Genomic DNA, 22177 nt, shown 5'->3' with positions numbered 1-22177 from the left:
GGAGCTGAAGCCTTGCTGTGTATATGATAGAAACTAATACTAAACAGGATGGGAGTTCACCAAAAGGCATGTTGATGAATTCATTAACACCATGCCAGTTTAGTAATGCCAATTAACTCTGATACACATGAGTTTATTGGAGAAAACTCGACTTGATTTTATTTTGGAAGAATTGGGTGGATAAGATTGGCGAGCTTTGTTGATGACCTGTTCTCATTTTTTCTTGGAAGTTTTTCTGATGTTCTAATAAAACTGGAACAGCTGGGAAAAGCAAATAATACATATACACCTGATGCTCCAATCAGTTTTTTTAAGACCGATACCAATTACTGATTTCATGTTAAATAGAATTGGCCAATTCTGATAGCGATAACAATTTTTTTTAATCCTTTTTCATTTTTTTTTTCCTTTCACTAAGCTGTTACATAACCAGATTTGTAGAGGTCTTATGTTTTATGGTAAAGTGGTATTTTTACAGTTAAACTGCAGACTTCAGCTGTTACTTGTTCAGTTTTTATTAGCCAAATTAAATTCTTTAAGCCTACTGATCAGTGATTGTAAAAAATTCTAAAGTAAATAAAATGCCCTTAAAACATTTTTAAACTAATAAAACATGTACACAAAATATTCATCCGTAATTCACATGTTGTAAAACAAACAAAAATGTGTCCTAATTAGAAGCCACAATCCTAATAAAATGTTGAAGTTTATCAAGATTATCAAGAAGATTCAAGGCTTTTACTTAGTATGTTCAAACCTTTTCCACTTTATTACACATGGCCTTGATTTATAGCCTTTAATGTTATGAATTCTTTATATTTGTGGATTTTGTGAGTTAATACTAATTTCCGGTGAGACAAAATGTTAATGCGTTCAATACTTATTTTCCCCACTATAAAATTGACACATTTGACTCTTAAGCTAACAAGCCTATTTATTGTCTACCAAGCAGAGTGGGCAAATTACTCTTTATATGTTCTTTTTCTAATTAAAAATGTGAGCTGCTGTACTAAGCACAAGCCAACTTATCATACCCACATAGACATTATTACTCCACTTTTTTAATGTAAAAGCCAATATTTCTGCCTCTGTTCTCTCCTAAAGTTTGACTGTCAGATCCCTGTTCATAGGAAGTTCCTTCAGCAAAATGAAGTTCCTTAACTTCTATAATGCTCTATGTACAGTGGCACAACTAGATTACCAAAAAGCTTGGGTAAATTAGCTGATCTCAAAAACGATTTCGGAATCTGCTTTTCTATTGCCCATCAAGTCAGTTGGTGTGAATCAGCAGCCAAAAGATAGGAGGATCATTAGTGGAGTACACACCAACTTGACACAGTGGTGGGAATAAAAATGCAGCATAGTTTGGAAGAAGTTGATTTCTTTTTATTTAAGGGATTATATTTCACAGACCAGGATAACAGAACGGATAACTTGGTAATTGAGCATTAGTGACTCGAGCAGCAATCTAATGATTCAAATTTAGGCACTTAAAGAGAAATAACAGGAGCTAATCCTATATATTCTACAGTGCAGACATGACATGGACACATGGCTAGCTCTTACAGTACCTTTAAAAGGAAATGGAAACTAATTGAAGCCAAAAAAAAAACAAGAGATGGAATTTTGAAGAATAGGGTTTGTCTACAAGAATATTTATTTATATAGCAAATTTTCATACTAGATGTGTAGCTCAAAGTGCTTTACAAGAAGTTCAGAAGAAATAGTTACAAAGCATAAATAAGAAAATATAAATAAATAGCTTAAATAAAAAATGTACACAATAAAGGTAAACAAGTAACAGAAATGTCCTTAAATATGGATTAAATTGCTAAACGTCTCTAAATAGTCTACAGCTCAAGTCCTAAATAATCTTACAAGCCTTTTGTATCTTCTGACAGCTTCACAAACAGGCAGACATGCAAGAAGAAAGGAACCGCATTGAGAGAGTGCTTGGGGCAATTGCAGCACCAGAGCTCATCCAGAAGGTTCTCAACTTTGCTCTATCGGTGAGTGACTGAAGGAGAGAGACGTAAGGAAATCATATTCTAGTTTGAGTGATTTTAAGTGAGCAGGGCTGTGTTCTGCAGAAGAGGTTTATTTTTGGCAAATGGGAGCAGACATTCACAATGAAATGTTTATTTATATTTTTAAAGCAAACACCTCACCATATGTGTTATAATGCCAAGACTGGATACTGCGGTAATGTGGCTAAGCCAAACAGATTCATTAATGTTATCTTGGTTGTAAACATTCCTTTGTTTTACCTCATGTTAATCGTCCCAACATACACTGCCTTCTGCATGTCATCTCATGAAAATGATCATAATAACAGCCTTGTCTAAACTGAGAATAAAATGTGAAGTAATGGATTTAATGTTTTGTTTGACATTTATAGGAAGAAGTGCGTCCTCAGGATACGGTGTCAGTAATTGGTGGTGTTGCAGGCAGCAGTAAGCAGGGCAGAAAGGCAGCTTGGAAGTTTATTCGAGATAATTGGGAGGAGCTTTACAACCGGTACCAGGGAGGCTTCCTCATCTCCAGGTTAATCAAGGCAAGTCTCCAGGGCTTCAGTCCTGCAAGTGATTTTTCAAAGTTAGGCCTGATTGCCTGGTCAACACTCCATGAGCTGGAATGATGAGCAAGGAGGAGGCAAACTTCTATTCACTGATTCCTCTAGATTCTTATCTACTTTCAGATTTTACAAGGGTTTCATCAATTGCAGTCACTAGGGGGGAACGCCTGAGCGTTTTCCCAATCCCATCTAATGGAGCCAGCAGATACCAGAAAAAAAGGTTATGTTAATTGCAAAACAAAGCACACACGTATTAAATATCCTACAGGGAAACAAAGAAAAACGCAAAACCATCTGGCCTTTACAATAACCTATGTGCACCTATTTCTAACAGATCACGATAGCAACTCCTTTAAAGCCCATCCTGTAACTCTCTGAATCACCTCTGGTGTCTGTCTCCTCCTGGGAGTCGGGCTTTGCCAAGCATGTTTCTTAAGACTAAGTTCTAATAGGACTAGATCTGAAAGGGCTTTTAGCCTTTTCAAGAAATCGGTGCTGAGTACTGATTAGTGTATGTCTGGACTGGGTTTTGCATCCCACATTGTCATTCTAGTTTCACGACCATAATTCGTTCCAAAACTCTGGTCGCAACCTGATTTGGTCGCGACCCGAAGTAACTCCCCCCCCATAGGATTGTACGTAAATACAATTAATTCGTTCCGGACCATACGAACTGTATGTAAATAAATTTTTTTTAAAGATTTTTAAGCCAAAATAGTTATACCATAGAATGCACAGTGTAATAGTAAACTAAATGTAAAAACATTGAATAACACTGAGAAAACCTTGAACAGAGAAAACTAACATTGCAAGAGTTCACGCTATAACCTTACAAACCGCTCGCTGTAAACACTTTTTTTTTTAAATGAAAAAAGGGAAAAAAACGAACATTTGAAAAATCCTTAATTTATACAAAAACTAACCATAAACAACCAAGAAAACTAACCTTGCATGAGTCGAGTTCTGGCATGAAGGAAGTGAGGAGGAACTGGGTGGCGAGGAGATTTACAGTTTTGAGGTAAAATCTGTGACAATGCGGGTTCGCTGCATGCTCCCATCTCGCTTCCGGGAGCCCTTAAACCTGTCACCGTCAGTAATGTTACCGATGAGCATGACAGTGAGGCACTACAATGGAGCAAGAGGATGGTGCAAAAAGTGACAAGTGTTTTTATTCAAAACAACAATCAAAAACAAAGTCCAAATTAAATAAAGTGCAGTGCTTTCAGAATCCTTCAATAAATAAATAATCCCATAAAAACAGAAGTGAAGTGGAGGTTAAAATCCAATAGAAAAAAGTCTTCATTAAATACAACGAGGTTAAAACAATGCAGGAAGCAGTCTCTTTAAAAACAAGCCCGGTGCATTCTTTAACTAGTGACCCCCGCTGCCTTCTCGGCCTTACGCGGCCAGCCGTCCTTCTTCTGGTCACTCCAGCTCCTTGATCGCTCAGCTGGAGCGACCACTTCCTTCTTTCTGCCCCACCGACTGTCAGCCAAACACCCCTGCTTGGGCTCACTGTCCAGCTGCCTGCCTGCGAGCACGTGCTCGCTCGCTCGCTCGCTCACACCGGTTCTTTCCACACTGCTTCCTGCTTACTTCCTCACTCCGCAACCTCTGTCTTTCTTTTCTTTTTCCTCCCTTTAGTTGCCTCGCGCTTCTATTTATGAAGAGGACGTGGCAGCTGTAGCGCGGCGATTATTTATTTAAAACTGGCCTCTTGACGTGAGCTGTGGACCCGCTATACTACAAAGTCCCTCTACGCGATGCGGACCAGATCTAATCATGCAGATCCAGATCGTCTGGATGACTTTGATTTATGCAGGGATGATTCCAGTTCGGCGCGAAGATGATTCTTTATGTTGTCAGTTCGCACACTTCTCGATGGTCCGGGATTTTTCGGGTGATTTTCTATGTAATAAACTTAAGTTATAGCGTAATGAAAATTGCATAATTAGATCTGGACTACCCTATACTGTCCAGGGAGAGACTGAACACGTTTGTAAATCACCGGCACGTACAAACTGGAAGGAAAACGAAATAGAGCACAAAGAGTTCACAGCGAATGCACAGGGAGAGACTGAACACGTGCGGAAATCATCCACACCTACGAACCGGAAGGGAAACTGGCTTGTTCGTCACCTGAGTGTGTGGTCGTGAACAGATGCAAAAGTTTGGCAAACTTTTTGGTCGTAACCCGATTTGTATGTGTTCCGAGACGTTCGTGACCCGAGGTTCCACTGTACTGTAATTACATGCACCCCTGACCCCAACCAGGTCACCCTTTTCACCGTGTTATTTTCTAACTTTCTTATCCAGTTCAGAATCCTCCATCCATCCATTATCCAACCCGCTATATACTAACTACAGGGTCACGGGGGTCCGCTGGAGCCAATCCCAGCCAGCACAGGGTGCAAGGCAGGAAACAAACCCTGAGCAGGGTGCCAGCCCACCGCAGTTCAGAATCATGAAAAGCCAATCTATATTCTGGCTGCATAAGATGCAGAGCTGGAGGAGTTCACCCCGGAAGGAGTGTCAGGGTATTGCTGGATATAACTAACAGACCAGTTTTATGACATTGTTTAATCTGCACTTCGTAGCTATCTTTCTTTGAGTTTCATTTCTAATTGATCCTTTCTGACTGAAATAAAAATGGTTAATATACAAACATAATTGCTTAGGCACAATAAATCAAACGTTGATGATTAATAGTATTAAAACACAGGTCCTTGCGACGGAACAGTGGTTAGCATGGCTGTCTCATAAATTAAAGGACCTAGGTTTGAATCTCTGTTCTGGTCTCTGACTGTGTAGAGTTTATACATTCTGCATGTTTTCTTCCGGGTTTTCCTTTCCCCAAATGCTAGGTAAATAGGTGGCACAGTGGTAGTGCTGCTGCTTTGCAGTAAGGAGACTGTGGAAGATTGTGGGTTCGCTTCCCGGTTCCTCCCTGTGTGGATAGCGCTTTGAGTACTGAGAAAAGCGCTATATAAATGTAATGAATTATTATTAAAGTTAGGTTAACTGGCAACTCTCAGTTGGCCTGAGAGAGGGGGTGGGGGTATGTGTGTACTGAGATGGACCTGATGGACCTCTCCTAGGTTGTGTCCAACCTTGTAGCACTGCAGCTGGGATAGGCTACAGCTTCTACCACTTTGAATTAGATTAAGTGGGTTTGAGAATGCAAGCATGCATGTTGTATTAATAGCTCTGCACAGACTAAGGTTTAGACTTGGGTCTGATGATTTTAACTGATAAGAACATGTACTTCTTTGGGGGATTTGATGGCATTTAGTACTGTTTATTGGGTATTTCATTTGTTTTATAATTGTTTTTTGCTTTTGCATAATGGCTGTGCCCGTTGTCTTGCAGCTTTGTGTTGATGGATTTGCAGCTGATAAGATGGCGGCAGAGGTCAAGGTAAGAGTTTCTTAAACTTGCAATGGCATCACATACACTGAGGCATTAAAAGGTAACTTACAGTACAGTAGCTTTTATGACCTTTGTCTTTTTAAATCAGATCACAGAGTAAAAACAGCTAGGTTACAGTGAGCCAATAAAATGAATCTTTCATTTTGAAAGACATTATTGTATAGCAGGAGGCTAAAATGAAATGTCACACAATTTTTTTTTTCTATGTTACATTTCAGTAAAATGCATTGCCATTTTTTCATGGTTGTGATTTAACAGTGAATTACTTATATGAGAACACCTGTGGAAATTAAGGGGAAGTACATTTAGGACTGAAGTCAGAAAGCATTTTTTACTCATAATTGTGGAAATCTGAAACAAACTACAAAGAACCATAAACCTCAACCGCTGGATGAGATACTGAGACAGCTTAAGCCAATGTCACATTACTTAACTTCTAGTTGTAGGGTATGTCAGACTTGCTGACGGCAGTTACTGATCTCTTCTCCAGACTGTGTCAATTTAAACGACTGAAAATTGCTGTACATGCCAAGTTATGTGACAGCATGCCAACTTCCAGCACAGTCATGTTGACCCCTTATTTTGATAGCAGGTATTGTGCTACCTGATGGATCCAGTGCTGTACAAAGAGTTAACACATATGGCAAGTCCCACCACAGTTTAGAGCTCATGATGTTCACACTAAGTGCCCCCCATTTAAAAACAGTTAACTAGCAACACAGCTGTCATTTTTTGAAAAACATTCTTGTGCATTCGTAACATTACATTGCGTATGTCTGTACAATTAATTGTACAATGTTAAACAATAATTTGCTTGCCTTCTGAATATAAGTATTTTTAGTGGGAGAAATTTTTTTGTCCTTCTTTTTGTCCAAAACAGAAATGAAACTGTAACCTAAAACCAAATGCAACTTTCTTTCTGTCTCTAGTGTGAAATTTTGTTATTATTTAAAAAACAATATTTATTCTTCAAAACAGAGCAGATTCCACTGCCGGTGTGAGTGTTTAATGCAGGGGTTGCCAACTCCGGTCCTGGAGGACTGATGTGGCTGCAGGTTTCCATTCTCTTTTTAATGAGTGCTTTGTTTGTGCTGCTAATTAACTTCTTGTGAATTCATTTTAATTGACTTGCTTTTTTACGATTTGTTCCCCTGAATTTCTTCATCGTTGCTCTGAGTTGCTTCATTTCTTTCCTTAAGTGGCACCCAAACAGAAATGAAATGTGAAGTAAGGGAGCCAACAGAATATCGGCTAAGTCAGGGCCTCAAACTCTAACCAGCTGCTTAATGAGGTGCCGATTCTTATCGGTAATTAAACCGGCTCTTTAATTCTGTGGCTTGTTGCTGCTCTCTTGGTGCATTAGCAGACATTTCTGAAATTGTTGATTTTCTCTAAGAGCTCTGTTAAAATGTTTTGGGGACTTGAGCAGACCAACATTCCCGAGACCTTCATCATTCTTTATTTTTAGATATTGTATGACAGACGCCAGTTGTTTTAGCTCATTTTGTATCTCATTATTGATTGGTTGCTAATATTTTTTTTTGTTCTTTATTTCGTCTTATACAATTTCTCATATTAGGAATTTGTTAGTTTTCGCATACCCCTTGGGGTCAGAAAACAGGGTCAGCCATTGTACAGTGCCCCTGGAGCAATTGAAGGTTAAGGGCCTAGCTCAAGGGCCCAGCAGAGTAGGACTCTTTTGGCAGTGACAGGGATTTAAACCGGCAACCTTTGGGATACTAGCGCAGATCCTGAGCCTCAGAGCCACCACTCCGCCCTGGAAAAATTAATTAAGGAAAAAACAATTAAGGGGTCTGAGTCTTCAAGAGTAAGTCAATTAAAATTAGTTCAAAAGAAGTTAATTAGCAGCAAAAACAGGTCACTCATTAAGAAAAGGGTTGGAATGAAAACCTGCAGCCACGGTGGTCCTCCAGGACAGGAGTCGGTGACCCCTGGTTTAGTGAAAGTGTCAGTGCAGCTGAGAGGGAAAAGCTAAGCAAAATTACACCTTTTATTGGCTAACTAGAAAGATTACAATATGCAAGCTTTCGAGGCAACTCAGGCCCCTTCTTCAGGCAAGATGTAATCACCCTAGTACTACAGCTGAGAGGGAGAAATTCTTGGGGTGCAGTGCAAGATTTTATGAATGGTCTTATAACTTAGTCACCTGACTTATGGTGCCAAATACAAAATAAACAAGTAAAAACAAAAAAGAAATTAATCAGTACAGTTTATATGCCTTGTCTTAAACAACTTTAAAAAATATTTTTTTTTTTTTCAAATGAGCTCCACCATTAATTTAAAAACATATTTTTCTGAATGAGCTTGGAAATGCATGAACATATTCAATTTTTTTGTAACAATTAAATAGAGTAAAAAAGTAACTAAATTATTCCTAGAAAATGCATACATTATTTCTTTATATGGTTGGTAGGATGACTCTTGATGAAAAATCAGATGAACAGCCCACCCAGCCTAAAGTGTTTAATGATGTCAACCAGCATGTCTCATCCTTTTGATATTTTCTGATGTTCTTACAGTTCTCAAAGGTCCAAACAGATTTTAAGTTGTGTGTTAAATTACAAATAGTATAACGAGAAGGAATTGTTGTTCATCATGTTTTCTTTGAGCTTCTGCTACAGAATTAAATTCAGTGTATCCTGTAACAGCAAACATGTGTGATGAAGCACCTACCAGTTGTCCATGGCCACTGTAACTGCTTTCAGTGTACAACACTGCCACAGCACTATATAATATACCCCCTCTATACTGAATCAATGACCACCCCAAAAATAGTTGTGGCCCTGCAAAAAGACACACATACGCTTTAAGAAAGGCAGCCTAAAATTTTCTTTACTGTTCTGAATACAATTTAATTTATAGAGATGAAGTATAGTGCCTTACATGGTTTAACTTGGCCTTGTAACAGTTTCTCAAAATGCTAAATGAGAAGTCGAGCAAAATGACATCTTTTATTGCCTAACTGAACCAATTACAGTATGCCATCTTTCAGGGCAACTGAGGCCCATTCTTCATACCTACTACTTCAAAATGCTAGAAAAAAAATCACAAGTTATATTTCAGTGACATTTCATTTGAAAATCTTGCCGCTGTACCATGTCCAGCTTCTACAGAGGTGTTAATTTGTTCAGCGATGCATAGAACGTACCCTTGCAGCTACTGGCTAATGGGGAATGTGGATTTCATCTTAAAAGTGTTTTAGTTTACAGTGCATTTGTGCTTCGATTTACTGCAAATGCAGTGGATGTGGAGTACAGTGGTCTGGATTAGGGCCAATTAGCAAGTAACTATTTGATTCACTTGTGTAAAAAAGTTTAAGGTTTATTGACTGTTTAGTTAATTTAAATATGCATTGGGAAATGTAGCTGCCTTTCTGCACTGCAATGCCAGATAGTCTTAATTTATGACAGGTTGCTCATTTAAATAGGCATCAGAGTGCAGCATTTAATATATACACTAAGGTTGTTTAAAAGCCAAAAATTGGGTCAACACTGTCTTCGAATCCACTAGTGCAAGTGCCAGTAACAATGTACTATTTGCCAATAGAGAGGACTTAGAAAACCAACTGCACTGGATGGCTGAGGTCTTTAATAATCCTGTGTGCCTTTCTAAGGCAAGGAGGGTTGTGTATGGACGTGAACAGAAGGGGGCTGGGTGCCAGTTGTATTCTGTGCTACCTCCATCACTCTGTGCAGGTATTTACTATTTTAGGCCGAGCAAGTGCCACCCCAGGATGTGATGCACATAATGAGAGAGGGAAGTGGAAGTTTGTGATAGAGAAATGTGAGCTGTCCTCTGATGTCTGAGGAAGTAGATAAACACTGTGGTTGCTAATTCACTCAGCCCCATCTAAACATCTATGCAGATGTTTCTCTCATACACTGCAAGTCCCTGTCAATGAATAATATAACATATCTTAAATGTGGCAAGAGGCTACCTGAACATACCTGAAATCCTGGTGCTGTCGGGAGTTGGTTGCCTACCTGTGTGACTGACTTGTAAGCATGTTCACATTCCTAGAAGAAAATGCATAAAATACTTTTTAGTTATCTAAGGAGGTATTTTTGTTACATATTGTTGCATGTATAATGCATAAATAAAACCTTTTCAGGAAAACATACCCTTCATTACTTTCTGTGATATTAAGTAGAAGTTATTAATCATTCAAAGGGAGTTATTTTAATCTTAGTCTTAATACCTCTCCCATCTTTGACCATTGAAGTCAAACACATGTACTTTACTGCTGCATTGCCAATAATAGAATTTTGCAGCATGCTCCTGCAGCAAGCACAGTTGTCCTAGATTTTTAGTCAAGGAATTCACAAGGGATGAGAGAGCACAGCTGAAACACGCTTGGTAGTGTAGTGTTGTACAGATGCGAATTTCCTTATTTTTTTAATCCCTTTTTTTGTACTGGTATTCCTTCTAGCATACAATAGTGTGTTGAGGAATTGTTTTTTTTTTTTTGTTTTTGTTTTAAAAAGTGTTATTTTTACATATGGGGTCTCTGTCACCACCTCTCTCACTTTTCTACGATAAGTATGTCAATGGAGCACTGAAGCCAGACTCCATTAGCTGTCTTCCACCCCTTAGAGCTGTATTTTTGGTGACAGAAGAGTGACATTGGTGCTTCTCTGATCAAAAGAGATACAGATGATCAGAGATGCATTTTATTTTTATTACAGAGATACATTTTATTTTTATTACACACTTATTAGATATGTTATATGTTTCATTGCTCAGCTCTGAGCATACTGTAAGTTTTCAAACACTCTCCTTGCAGACTAACTTGGGGAGACCATCTTGTCCTAGTTAACACTGCTGTTATTAGACACCAGTTCTGAGGACTGTGGCTGTCAATCTATTAAGTGATTCATGCCACTAAAGGCTTCTACAAAGAAGAAACACATTCCTGCAAAATAGATGATGGGGGAAAAGGTGGTGGCAGTAACAGATTTTACTTCCTTTGGCTCAAAGAACTCTGCAGGTGATGACAATAGCTGTGAAGTTAAGTCATTTATTAAATTTTAAGAAAGCTATAGCGAGTGTTCCAGAAAAGAGCAAAAACCTCACGTTATCAATAAATGTCTCTAGTCAGAGCCATGGTCTTCCAAGTAAATAGCATATGATTCTGAAAACTACACGATAAGGAAAGAGGAAAGCCAGGAGGATGCATACTTTTTAATTGTGGTACTGAAGAAAATTGGTAAGACAGGAAATGGGGGGGGGGCAAGATGGATGGATGGATAGATAGATATACAGTAGATGGATAGATAGTATTAATGAAACAGTGCAGTACTTCACTGTAGTTGCTGATAGGCAGGCCTGATGTGCTAGAGGTCGGACTGAACTAAACTACAACTTGATACAAGACAGGTGGACTGAATGAAGTGGTGACTTAGTTTGTGTATCTGCCTTTTATGTTTTCCTTCTCTTTCTTGTGAGCCCGTTATAAGTGAGCATCTTGCATCAGTTGCTTGAATAGACACTACAGTTTAAAAAGGTTCTTTATTTTTACTCCACCCAAAAGTGATTTTATTTTTGTATGTTACTTACCCCTTGTGTTTTGTAATGATTACAGAGAAAACTTTTTAATCTAATATTTTCAAGGAGAATGGAGATAAATGATGTGTATGATAGAATGCAAAAGATATCAAAAACATCTATGGAAAAAATTCCTCATGTTACTTGTGTTGCATAATCCACATGTCCGTTATCCAGTCATATGCTTACAACGTGCAAAATGTTATTGTTAAATATATGCTTCTAGAAAAATTAGCTCAGGGCATAAACAGAAAACTAATTTGCAACTTTTCCCCTCCTTTATCGGTTACAAGTGTCTTCAGTTCAAATCACTATAAAACACTTGGGGTAAGTCACATATATAGTGTGTATGTACATACAGTGTGTGTGTGTATATATGTGTATATTATATATAAAATACACACACACACACACGCATACGCTTTTGGGTGGAATATTTCTTTAGGCTCCTGCCACATTGCACAGCTTTAGCAGCTATTTTAATTTGTAGCCTTTATTTACATTATCTTGACACTCATTGTAGGTACCTGGGGAGTTTTAGATGGCTAGCAACTCATTCATAGTACTCAACAACCAGCCACAGAATCGATTTGTCGAAAGTCATGGAGCAGGCTGTATGTGTATGTGAGAGTTCATAACCAGTGGCATACAATCCTGTTGTCCACAACCATACAGTGGCAGCAGCAGCTACTAACCTGGTTGTTCTCCATGTTGATTCCTTATTGGTTTATATTCTGGTGTGCCCTATGCTGATCGGTTACTGTAATGTGATGATGTTGGCAATACTTTTGTGGCACAATAGAAAATTTGAAATTGAGACAAGAAGCTACAGGATATGTACAAGGGAAGTGTGACCGTGGTGAGGTCTGCGGTAGGCATGACGGAGGTGGGATTACATTAGGGATCGGCTCTGAGCCCTTTCTTATTTGCAATGGTGATGGACAGGTTGACAGACAAGATTAGACAGGAGTCCCCATGGACTATGATGTTTACTGATGACATTGTGATCTGTAGCGATAGTAGGGAGCAGGTTGAGGAGACCCTGGAGAGGTGGAGATATGCTCTAGAGAGGAGAGGAATGAAGGTCAGTAGGAACAAGACAGAATACATGTGTGTAAATGAGAGGGAGGTCAGTGAAATGGTGAGGATGCAGGGAGTAGAGTTGGTGAAGGTGGATGAGTTTAAATACTTGGGATCAACAGTACAGAGTAATGGGGATTGTGGAAGAGAGGTAAAAAAGAGAGTGCAGGCAGGGTGGAATGGGTGGAGAAGAGTGTCAGGAGTGATTTGTGACAGACGGGTATCAGCAAGAGTGAAAGGGAAGGTCTACAGGACGGTAGTGAGACCAGCTATGTTATATGGGCTGGAGACGGTGGCACTGACCAGAAAGCAGGAGACAGAACTGGAGGTGGCAAAGTTAAAGATGCTAAGATTTGCATTGGGTGTGACGAGGATGGACAGGATTAGAAATGAGTACGTTAGAGGGTCACCACAAGTTGGACGGTTGGGGAGACAAACTCAGAGAGGTGAGATTGCGCTGGTTTGGACATGTACAGAGGAGAGATGCTGGGTATATTGGGAGAAGTGTGCTAGGGATAGAGCTGCCAGGGAATAGGAAAAGAGGAAGGCCTAAGAGAAGGTTTATGGATGTGGTGAGAGAGGACATGCAGGTGATGGGTGTAACAGAACAAGAGGCAGAAGACAGAAAGATATGGAAGAAGATGATTCGCTGTGGCGACCCCTAATGGGAGCAGCCGAAAGAAGAGGAAGAAAGAAAGAAGGACAAGAAGCCATGAGGCAGCTGTATAATATGTCATCCTTTCAATTCTTAGTCATGTAATCTGACATCCTCAAGAAAATGAGATTCAGGAAGTGCAGTGGTTAAGTAACTTGAAGTTTTGCATGTTAAGGGAAATTTTGGCTTCCCATTTGGATTTTCAAGAAACTATGTATGGAAATGACTTATGTTTTTTTATTTTTTTTTATTTAAAGAAGTACAAAGTAGTGTTGCATGCTATACTAGTAATAAAAAAGTAAAAACCGCACTATACCAGCATTATGCAAAATTCAGCAATCTTTCTAAACAAAAATGTGACTGAAATCGTTTTATGCTGCGTTTATTGAAAAGTAAACCCGGAAAACTCCAAGTAGGTGTGCTGATTCTGTGCATGCATTTCTGTGTCTCTGTGACAACTAGTAAACTAATGGTACTTGCTAAGTTTTGTTACATACGTACTTCTCAACTTCGTTTACAAAAAAAAAAAGATGAAAACTGCTGATAACACTAGTCATTCCCAACTTGTTGATAAACAGGGCCATCGGAATGAGATATGGCAAATAAAGGTCACTCTGAAGATATTACAGAGCCTGTTTGCAAATGGCGTTACAAGGCTTGTCTTGCTAAAGGGGACAACACATTGAATCTTTCTAAGCATCTGTCTTTTGTTCATCGCAAGGTCTTACAGGAATTAGGAACTTCTATGTATTGCACACAGTTTTAATTAATGCACACTTCAGTAATATTTATTAGCACCAGAGAAAAATGTGCTTTGTTCCAGATTTGTTTAATTGATTTAGACTGTGTCAACTGATTGATTTTTTCCTACTATATTTTGCTTATTTCTTTGAAACACTTTTTATATTGAAATATTTCAGATACTAAACATATAAAATGATTAAAATGCGCTAGTGTTCTTTTTCATACATTCATAGTGTTCAGTTTCCTAAATAATTGTTTGGAGGAAAAACATTAATTTGGCAATTTATTTTGTGAAAATATTCCATCTGTTGTTTGCTTTAGTATAGGGATTGAGGGCAAAAGCTAATATCTGTAGCAAAGTCAAAATTTTAGTATTGATCCAACATTAGTTCAAAGTTACCGGGCATACATTTTTATTTTTGGAGCACACATCAGGTGGGGTTGAATCAAATGTCGTGGGTGGTCTAGGCTGTGTGACGTGTTATTCCTTTGATCTAACTGGTGCTCTTTTTTAGTGCATTTCTTTAAAATCTATGAGTTTTGCAAATTGTTCACTTATTGCCCTTTGCTTTCTCTTGTTTATATTTATAATTGTTTTATGTTTTTGTGTGCTTGCTCATTTCAGGCCTTCTTTGACAGTCACCCGGCCCCTGCAGCAGAGCGCACCGTGCAGCAATGTTGTGAGAATATTCTTCTGAATGCAGCCTGGCTAAAGAGAGACTCAGAAGCCATTCATGAATACCTGCGGCAGCGCAAGGCTCCTCCAGCAGCCAATGTGTGATCCTGCTCTTCCCCATTTCCCTGGTCTCATGGGAGGGGGCTGAGGCAAAGGGGAGGTCTGCTGTGAAAACAAAATTGAGTCATTTCTCCAAAATCAAGCAGAAAACTGGTTGGGACTGAATGTAGTTAACCCCGTTCTGCCCTCGTGAGAGTTCGTTCAGCTGAATGCCAACAAAAGGAATGAAAAGCAACAAGTTGATTTTGCGTGCACACACACACACACACACACACACACACACACACAAATGCAAAGTTGAATTTGAAAGCAGATTTAAGCACGTATAGGATGTGAAAGCAACAAAGAAAAAATATATAAATTAATAAAAACAAATTATCAGTACGTCTGGGCAGGGGTGGGTTAACACAATGTGCTTTAGCAGGAGAATTTGTTCCAGCACTGAGGGGTTTACTGGGAAAAGCAGAAGCTGGCATAAAACTTGATATCTATCCAGTGTTTCATAATGCAAGACGTTACTCAGAAGTGGTGGTCTTTACATCTTTTTCTTTTCTTTTTTTTTTTTTTTTTATACCCTTCTTCACTGAGGAACCTTTTTATTCAATGACGAATCGAATAGATTGTTTTTGGTTTAATCATTTCCATGTCACTCAGTAAAATTAGGCAAATGAGTACAATTTTGGCACTCTGTCCTAGTTTCCTGTTATTTGAAGGGAGATAACTTGAAAGCAGTATTTTAACTTTTAAGAAATGACTGACCGTGCTTTCATGTTCTTCTCCCCTGAATTTCCATAGATGTTTACAGGTAAAAGAATTACGAAATAATAATACAAAGCATTTTATGTCTTGTCTGTCTGTTAAGGCCCCAGGTTTGCCATAACAAGTAATACTAGTTTATTTTTATTTCTTATGGCAATTGTATCATTTCAGAAGCCTTAAATAGGTTAAGCTGATTTGCAATAATAATTACACTGTGAAGTGACAAATGACTACACAGGCCAACAGTATAATACTAATGGTTGAGAAGAAAGGAGGTGGGTCTGCCCATTGAGTGGTTGACTGGTGTGTTTAACCATAATTTGATTTTTATTGGGGGGGGGGGGTTGAGACGGATTGGAATAGGCCATCCACTGCTGTCCAAACGCTTCCCTGGAACTTCTGTTGTGCTTTTTTTTTCTTTTAAGTTGCTGTTTGGAAAAATTAAACCGTAAATTCAATGTGAAAAGGAATATTTGCTTTAATTTCATCTCACCTCCTGTGTTTTTCTTTTTTTGTCCCCCCCTCCAACCCTGTATCATTTGTTGTTTTAACACACACAGTTGTGGACAGTCCTCATCTGCCTGTGGCTCCTGGCATTAGACCCCTTCTTGACTCATCTTCACCACATTTAACAATCTATGAAGGAGACATCACTGCTTGGGTACCCAGACAAAGTCGAGTGTTAACTTTTCCCTTAAATAAACAGATGTAGAAAACTGTAAAATGCTAACTGGAGCTGAGAAGTGCCTTTTATTTTTTGTGTTGTTCTTCTGATTCAGGGCTGTGTGAATTCATGTTTTGGTTTTAACAATGACTTTTTGTTCGTCAAGCCATGAGACTAAACACCTTAACAGGTACAGACTGCTGCTACTGAGGCAGAACAATACATAGAATAAACTGAATGCACATTTAATGAATAGTGCCTCTAAAGAAATACCTTTGTCACTACATATACTTTAACCAATGGTTGTGATGACAGGCAGCATAAGAAGAGGCATAGCTGTAGAGGCCCAGTAGCACTTCTTAGCACAGCATGGTAGTGCATCCATCCATCCATTATCCAACCTGCTATATCCTAACTACAGGGTCATGGAGGTCTGCTGGAGCCAATCCCAGCCAACACAGGGTGCAAGGCCACCACAGGGCACACACCAAGCATGCACTAGGGACAATTTAGGATCACCAATGCACCTAACCTGCATGTCTTTGGACTGTGGGAGGAAACCCATGCAGACACGGGGAGAACATGAACCCTGAACCCGGGTCTCCTAACTGCGAAGCAGCAGCGCTACCCACAGCGCCACTGTGCCGCCTGCACTGTAATAGATAGATAGATAGATACTTTATTAATCCCAATGGGAAATTCACAATGCAATAACAGTAAATTGTTACATTAACATACAGGCACAAGTTAACTATATTAAATATTTTAAAAAAGGAATTACAATGATTAATATTAAATCAGGTGAACTGATAAAGTCCACTAAAATTATAATTGAGATATGGCCACTTGACAACAAAACAAAAGTGTTTTACTGGAGGAAAAAACTGTGAGCTACCTATGGGCAGTTATAGTTGAGTAAGTCTTTGTTCTGATGATCAACACTCTGCTGGTGAAATCTATCCTAAGTAGGTACTGGAAAGTGGAAACAAAAGATTGAATCGTTTTGTCATTGATGACAGAAGCTTCCAATGTATTTGGTGTTATAACCAATGGGCTTTTTACAAATGCTTGCCTTCCACCCCCTTAATAAGTTACCAAGGAGCAGAGGTGCCCATTATTGTGGTGGCCACTGCCATAATTCACAGAGATGCAGAATTCTAATTTCACTGTTCAGTTGTTCTTCAGTTTGCTGAGAACATACAAATTCAACGATCAGCAGTTTGCAGATTCATCATTGTGCAGAGTGTTGGTGCCGAGTTCTTCTTTCTCGTTTTGGTTTTCCTCTTTTGCCTGCACTTTGCCCTACCTTTTAATACTTCACTGTCATTTGTGTGCTGTTGTGCATCATAGTGTGTTGTTCAGTCATTTTCCAACACTACTTAATCCAGTTCAGTGTCACAGTGAACCAAATGGATTCCAGTCTATCGCATTACACACTCACTCATACCAGAAAAATTTGATTTGCTAAATAATTAAGCACCTATCTTTGGGATGGAGGAGGTAAAGAAGAAGCCAGAATTGTGTAGACTAAGGGGCAGGTGTGCCAACTGCTGTGCCACATCGATTTAAAGTCTTGAGGTATGAAATATTGCAATAAAGGCATTCAAAGGTTATATGCTATATGTGTCCATTTCAATTAGTAGAATACACACACTTATTTCTTGACTGCTGCTGCATCTGACTCTTTACCTTGCTGGTGAAAATCCCACAGACCGTGGCATGAAACACCCAGCCCCTAGGTGGACTCCATTCCTACGTCCTGGTCTCCCTATTCCCACCAAGGTTTTATATAGGTTTTTATATAGGTCCACTGTTCTCACCTAGCCTGTGAACATACAAAATGTCTCACAGGTGAGCTTGAGACTTGTTAGGGTCAGAGAAGTCTGGGCTGCCTTGTTGGTCTACTCCCTCTGTGGCATAGAAAAAGGAGATGAGACACGCTACAAAAAATTCACCTGGTCATCTTATGAGCTGGCTTTTATCATTGGAGGATTATAGAGAAACATAGCAACAAGGTAGGAATCATAATAACAGGATCCTGTGCAATTTAAGGTGATCTGACAATGGCTGTGGACAATAGGTTGTGTCCATAGGAACAAGAGGAGAGGTCCACACAGAAGGCTCCCCCACTAAAAACTGAAAGTGGATCCAGGATTAGGGAGAGCAGTAATGGGCAGTCAATAATATATCTGTGAATTACAAATGAATACAATGCAACAAAATCAAACAAACATATTTTTGCCCTCCTCTGTATGCTGGTGTAGGATGAATGCCATTTCAATGTAATACACAACATCCAGCTGACTCTAGTATGTCCCAATTAATTTCTTTAAAATCATATTCGGAAAGGAGCATCAGGTGTTGAGTAAACAAAACTGGCTAAGCATCTTTCAGTCTTGGAATTTATTAACTTCTCAATTAAAAGGACAAAACAAGTGTCAAATAACCCAAACTAGCATTACATATGTATCACGGATGACATGCAGAATTGTTTATAAAGGATTTCCATCTTGTGGCTCTCCTGCAAACTGTTTGAAGGCTATGGAAGTAATTGATTATCAATGGAAAGGATGAACAGGTTTAATAAAATGTGCAGGGCACCATCAAAAAATGATTATGAATGCCTAGACAGGAGACTTCAACAAAAATCAAAAGTAGTTGTAAACTTCAATGCTTCCAGATGAAAGTATGAAATTATTACACAAATATATATCATTCAACCATCCATTTTCTTAACCTGCAGCTGCTCAGTGGCAAATACAATCAGTGGAACAAAAGTGCACTGTTAAAAAAAAATAATTTAGTGAGTTTTATAGGGGTAGAAAACCTATATATTGTATGTGTGAAACAAATATGATTTAATGTTTTATATTTTGTATGATTTATCCATTTTAAAATGCTATTCATCCTCTGTTAAACTCAAGTGCTGAACAGCCCCTAACCCAAAAGACTTTACAACATCTACTGTACAGCTAAAGACTTAAACCATAAGTGATACTGGCGCTTGAAGCTCAAAAGTGCAAAGCGTCTGCAGTTAACACACATGCAATACAGAATTACTCTTATACAAGTTTGTTTAATATTTTAAAGTGCAGCCTGGTCTGGGCCATAGTGACACCTTATTTCTGACAAACAGAGATATGCACTTGTTATTATTAACAAGCTTTATTCCAATGATCCATTAACTAATTTAATGTTAGCAATATATGAAAGGCACTATGATACATAGGGGACGACACAATTGCACAGTGGTGTTGCTGCTGCCTGGAAGTAAGGAGACCGGGGTTTGCATCTCAGTGTTTGACTGCTTCAGTTACCTCCCACTGTCCAATGACATTGGGGTTTGGTGAATTAGCACGGTGAAACTGGCCTTAGTGTGTGTTCGCCCTGCGATGGACTGATGCCCTGCACAGGGTTTGTTCCTGCCTTATGCCGGCAGAGATGGGCTCCAGTCCCCCGTTGACCCTGGTCTAGATAAGTGGGTTACAAAATTACAAGACACTCCTATGATATATAGACTGATCCCTATTCAGGTTCAGCCTAAGACAAATAATAATAATTCATTACATTTATATAGCGCTTTTCTCAGTACTCAAAGCGCTATCCACACAGGGAGGAACCGGGAAGCGAACCCACAATCTTCCACAGTCTCCTTACTGCAAAGCAGCAGCACTACCACTGCGCCACCTGTGAGGACACCTGTAAGACAAGATAGATAGATAGATAGGAAAGGCACTATATAATAAATAGATAGATAGGGGATTGTGCAAAAGATCAGTGGTTTCCAAGTTCAGTCCTGGGTCTTTTGTGGCTGTAGATTTGTGTTCATGCCAGCTTCACAATCAATGGATTATGTGACCTCTAACTGACCTGATTGCTTAACAACAAAACAGAGTTAAGAACTTAAAACTATGGCAATTATACCAATATTTCTAAACGTCTAACACATCTCGCCTATAGCACCTTTAACATGATCAGAATTGTTACCCTTGTATATGTATTTTATATAGTGCCTTTCATTTCGTTACCTTGAAACTATTGCTTTTGTTAAAAGTGAGATTGCGCAACCTTATGACAAGAGAGGAATAAAAGACACACAGGAAGGCATCTTATTATATCAATCATTTTTTGTTTTATAAAGCATCATAAGCAACACGCACCACCACCACCATGCACTTTGGGTACCAGATGTCCGTATCGAATATACAGACTGGGCGGTAAAATGAAGCAATACAAATAAAAACAAATGCAGCACTGACGGTTAACAGTAGTTTAAATAGGAACTATAGAATACGTGCGACTACCGGGAATTCGGTTGAAAACGCTAATAAACATCAACCCTGATTATAAAAAAAGAAATGGGTTGGCAAAGGCGTCCAAAGGTCCTTGACATATCCACGCGAATTTGACGCTCTGTAAATTCAAAATCTAAAATGAATGTGATTTACAGGAACATGTAAAAGCAAACATTACGATACTAAAAATGCCGTGTATTTTATCCATCCACTGAGGCTGTGAAGTCCCATCAGCAGGCTCGCGGGATCGCCCGGCATGCCAGTCTGCTGCCGCACTCCCCTGGAGGAGCCCAACAACCTAACAGAAAGAAAACAACGCGGGAACGCGAAAAGACCGCGCAAACTCCACGCACGCAGCAAACTCCGCGTTTTAAATCCAGTGTTTACTGTAAAACAAAATCGTGTATTTCTAAATGTGATAACAGGCAATAGCTCACTGTTTCATTGGCTCCAGCTTACATCCTGTGCCTAATCCGTCACCAATTCGCGCCGAAGCTCGAGTCGATCTGCGCACGCGGCAAACTCCGTGCTGCGCACGCACAGTGGTGACGTCCTTGCGTTTGCCGTTGCGGCGGAGTACGCGTGATATTCATCCGCGCGAGAGTGAATTGGCTCTTTCCCTTCCGACTGCAGGTTGAGAGCGCACAGGAGTGCCGCTCCGGAAAAAGGAAACCCGAAAGATCTACACACTCACACTTTTTTTTGTTTTTTGTTTTGTTTTTTAGAACATTGTAAGCGTCTGTCTACTGGCAGGAATACAGCAGCGTGCATCCAGTAGTTGTACATGTACTGTCCATTCTGTTAGTGACACATTATACATTAAGTAGCGAGAGGGGCGAAGAAAATAATCCGGCTGAGTGTGTTGGTGTGTTCTGCTGCTCTTCCTTGCAGTGGAGGCGTCCAGACAGAATGGAGCTCATCACAATCCTCGAAAAAACCGTCTCTCCAGGTGATTATACACCCGTACCGACCAACTTTTTCAGTCGATATCCGCCAGTGGTGTGGGGTCGCCACCGTTTTGGTAGAATCGCGCCCGCAAAGCAAAAAAAGTTGGTTTGAAAAAAAAGGGAGGGGATGGATTCCGGCCTGCACGAGACCGGCTTTTCGATGAAGTACATTCTTAATTGTTTCAAAAATCCACTTGCTAATTAGTTTGCGGGCGTAAATGGTTCGTTCTTTGTGTAATTTACCTTCAAGTTTATTTTTTGAGTTCTTGCTTGAGTGTTTTTATTTTCTGTGCTCTTTACAATCCGGCCTAGGTTTTTTTAGGCATCTAAAGGAAGCGTGATGTCTTTTTGGAGGAGACTTCACAAAACGGTTGACCAAAAGGCACCGTGGCTTGAGCGAGATTAGGGCCGTACAGGTGTCGACGTAAATAATGCTTGAATGAGCAAATGTGAACTTTTTAAACCGCTTGATTAAAGTGTTATTTTAGCGCTTTTTGTGAGTCTTCACTTCCCACCGTTTGAAATATTTGGGGCGGGGTGAGTTAGTAGTGTGTGAATTTGATATTCGATCCGTTTAAATACTCTCACAAATAACCTTTTAATTTAATAAAATGGCTTGCAAGCATGGATGATCCCCAAAAGTGACTTAATATCAAAAAGATATGTAGAAATAAAAAAAAGTGAATGGTTGTGTACCAAATACTGAAACGCGTCTCCAAGTTATACTG

General features: G+C 39.3%; 2 protein-coding genes across 2 annotated transcripts in view; both read left to right on the top strand.

Annotated features, from left to right (window-relative positions):
- The window catches only part of npepps (aminopeptidase puromycin sensitive), a 103775-nt gene extending 87890 nt beyond the window's left edge, over positions 1-15885 (top strand). The window contains exons 20-23 of the mRNA XM_028818404.2: positions 1902-2009; positions 2399-2554; positions 5945-5992; positions 14674-15885. Coding sequence (XP_028674237.1) covers positions 1902-2009; positions 2399-2554; positions 5945-5992; positions 14674-14829 — 468 coding nt within the window. The 3' untranslated portion in view covers positions 14830-15885. The remainder of the gene's footprint in view (positions 1-1901; positions 2010-2398; positions 2555-5944; positions 5993-14673) is intronic.
- Positions 15886-21102: 5217 nt separating this feature from the next.
- kpnb1 (karyopherin (importin) beta 1) overlaps positions 21103-22177 on the top strand; it is a 35340-nt gene continuing 34265 nt past the window's right edge. The window contains exon 1 of the mRNA XM_028818405.2: positions 21103-21451. Coding sequence (XP_028674238.1) covers positions 21412-21451 — 40 coding nt within the window. The 5' untranslated portion in view covers positions 21103-21411. The remainder of the gene's footprint in view (positions 21452-22177) is intronic.

This window comes from Erpetoichthys calabaricus, chromosome 14 (assembly GCF_900747795.2).
Source record: "Erpetoichthys calabaricus chromosome 14, fErpCal1.3, whole genome shotgun sequence".
NCBI classification, from domain to species: Eukaryota; Metazoa; Chordata; class Cladistia; order Polypteriformes; family Polypteridae; genus Erpetoichthys; species Erpetoichthys calabaricus.
The sequence above is the reverse complement of the archived record's forward strand: the minus strand, read 5'-3'. Positions and strand labels throughout refer to the sequence as shown.